General features: G+C 61.0%; 1 protein-coding gene across 2 annotated transcripts in view; it reads left to right on the top strand.

Annotated features, from left to right (window-relative positions):
• Positions 1 to 775: 775 nt before the first annotated feature.
• The window catches only part of Atl2 (atlastin GTPase 2), a 72,069-nt gene continuing 71,738 nt past the window's right edge, over positions 776 to 1,106 (top strand). For both annotated transcript variants that reach the window (XM_004627621.3, XM_023711215.1), the window contains exon 1: positions 776 to 984. In XM_004627621.3, coding sequence (XP_004627678.1) covers positions 867 to 984 — 118 coding nt within the window. In that variant the 5' untranslated portion in view covers positions 776 to 866. The remainder of the gene's footprint in view (positions 985 to 1,106) is intronic.

Below are 1,106 nucleotides of genomic sequence, written 5' to 3'. Positions count from 1 at the left end.
TGACCAGCAGGGCCGCTGCAACCTCCTGAGGTCTCTGGTGGGGTGCACTCTCCCAGGACTACATGAACAGCTAATTCTAAGTGGAGATTTAGTTTTTGAAGGCAAAACTGATCACCTTTGCATCGTTTCTCATGTCCCAGATGGCACTTGAATAAAGTAGACTATGAGCCATATAAAATAGATGTTGCACAGGGGGAATATGGAAGGAACTCCTTTATTAAGGAAGGCGCTAAAGGCCAAGGATAGAGAATGCACAGTTTAAAGAGAGGGGAAGGCCTCCTACATAAAGAGAGAGCCAACACAAATGTAAACAAGCTGTAGGACGGCGGTGGAAGAGGAAACAACATCCAGGACTTGTGCGGGGTAAAAGAGCAGGAGAATGAGCAGGGCCCCAAGCTCCAGCGTGCAGGGTGCGAAGGGGGACAGGTGCCAGGAGGGGGAAAGGGATGCTGACGCTACCTCACATCACACTACAGATGCAAAGAGAACTGGGTAACTGTACTGGGAAGGAGGGAGTCAGCACTCTGTAGGAACCTTGGTTCATACAAACCAGCTCAGGTATAAGGGGGTGTGGCGTGTGAGCCGCGGCTGTAGCTGTACCTTCTCTTCCCGCATTTCCTCTACAAGTGTGAAGCCAGGGAAACCCAGAGGCTGGGGAGTGGGCGGCTGGCGCGGGAGAGGCGGGGCGAGGGGCGGTGGGCGGGGCGAGGCAAGGGGACGGTGGGCGGGGCGAGGGCGGGGCGGCCGGCGGCAGCGTTCCGAGGGCGGCGCTAGGACCCGCCAGTGGACCCGCCGGCTCCCGGGAGGTTGATAAAGCGGCGGCGGCGTTTGACGTCAGTGGGGAGTTAATTTTAAATCGGTACAAGATGGCGGAGGGGGACGAGGCAGCGCGAGGGCAGCAGCCGCACCAGGGGCTGAGGCGCCGGCGGCGGACCAGCGACCGCAGCGCCGAGGTTAACCACGTCTCGTCCACGACCTCCCTAGGTACTGGCCGGAGGGGCAGAGGTCGCGGGGCCCGGGTGGGAGAGGTCGCGGCGGCTTGGGCTCGCGAGCGGCGGGCGCCGGCGGCGGAGTCCGAGTCCTGGAGGCTCCGCGGTCGCCCCGCC

This window comes from Octodon degus, unplaced genomic scaffold, assembly GCF_000260255.1.
Source record: "Octodon degus isolate 3935 unplaced genomic scaffold, OctDeg1.0 scaffold00020, whole genome shotgun sequence".
Classification (NCBI taxonomy): Eukaryota; Metazoa; Chordata; class Mammalia; order Rodentia; family Octodontidae; genus Octodon; species Octodon degus.
Note: the sequence above shows the minus strand (reverse complement) of the source record. Positions and strands in the feature narration are given on the sequence as shown.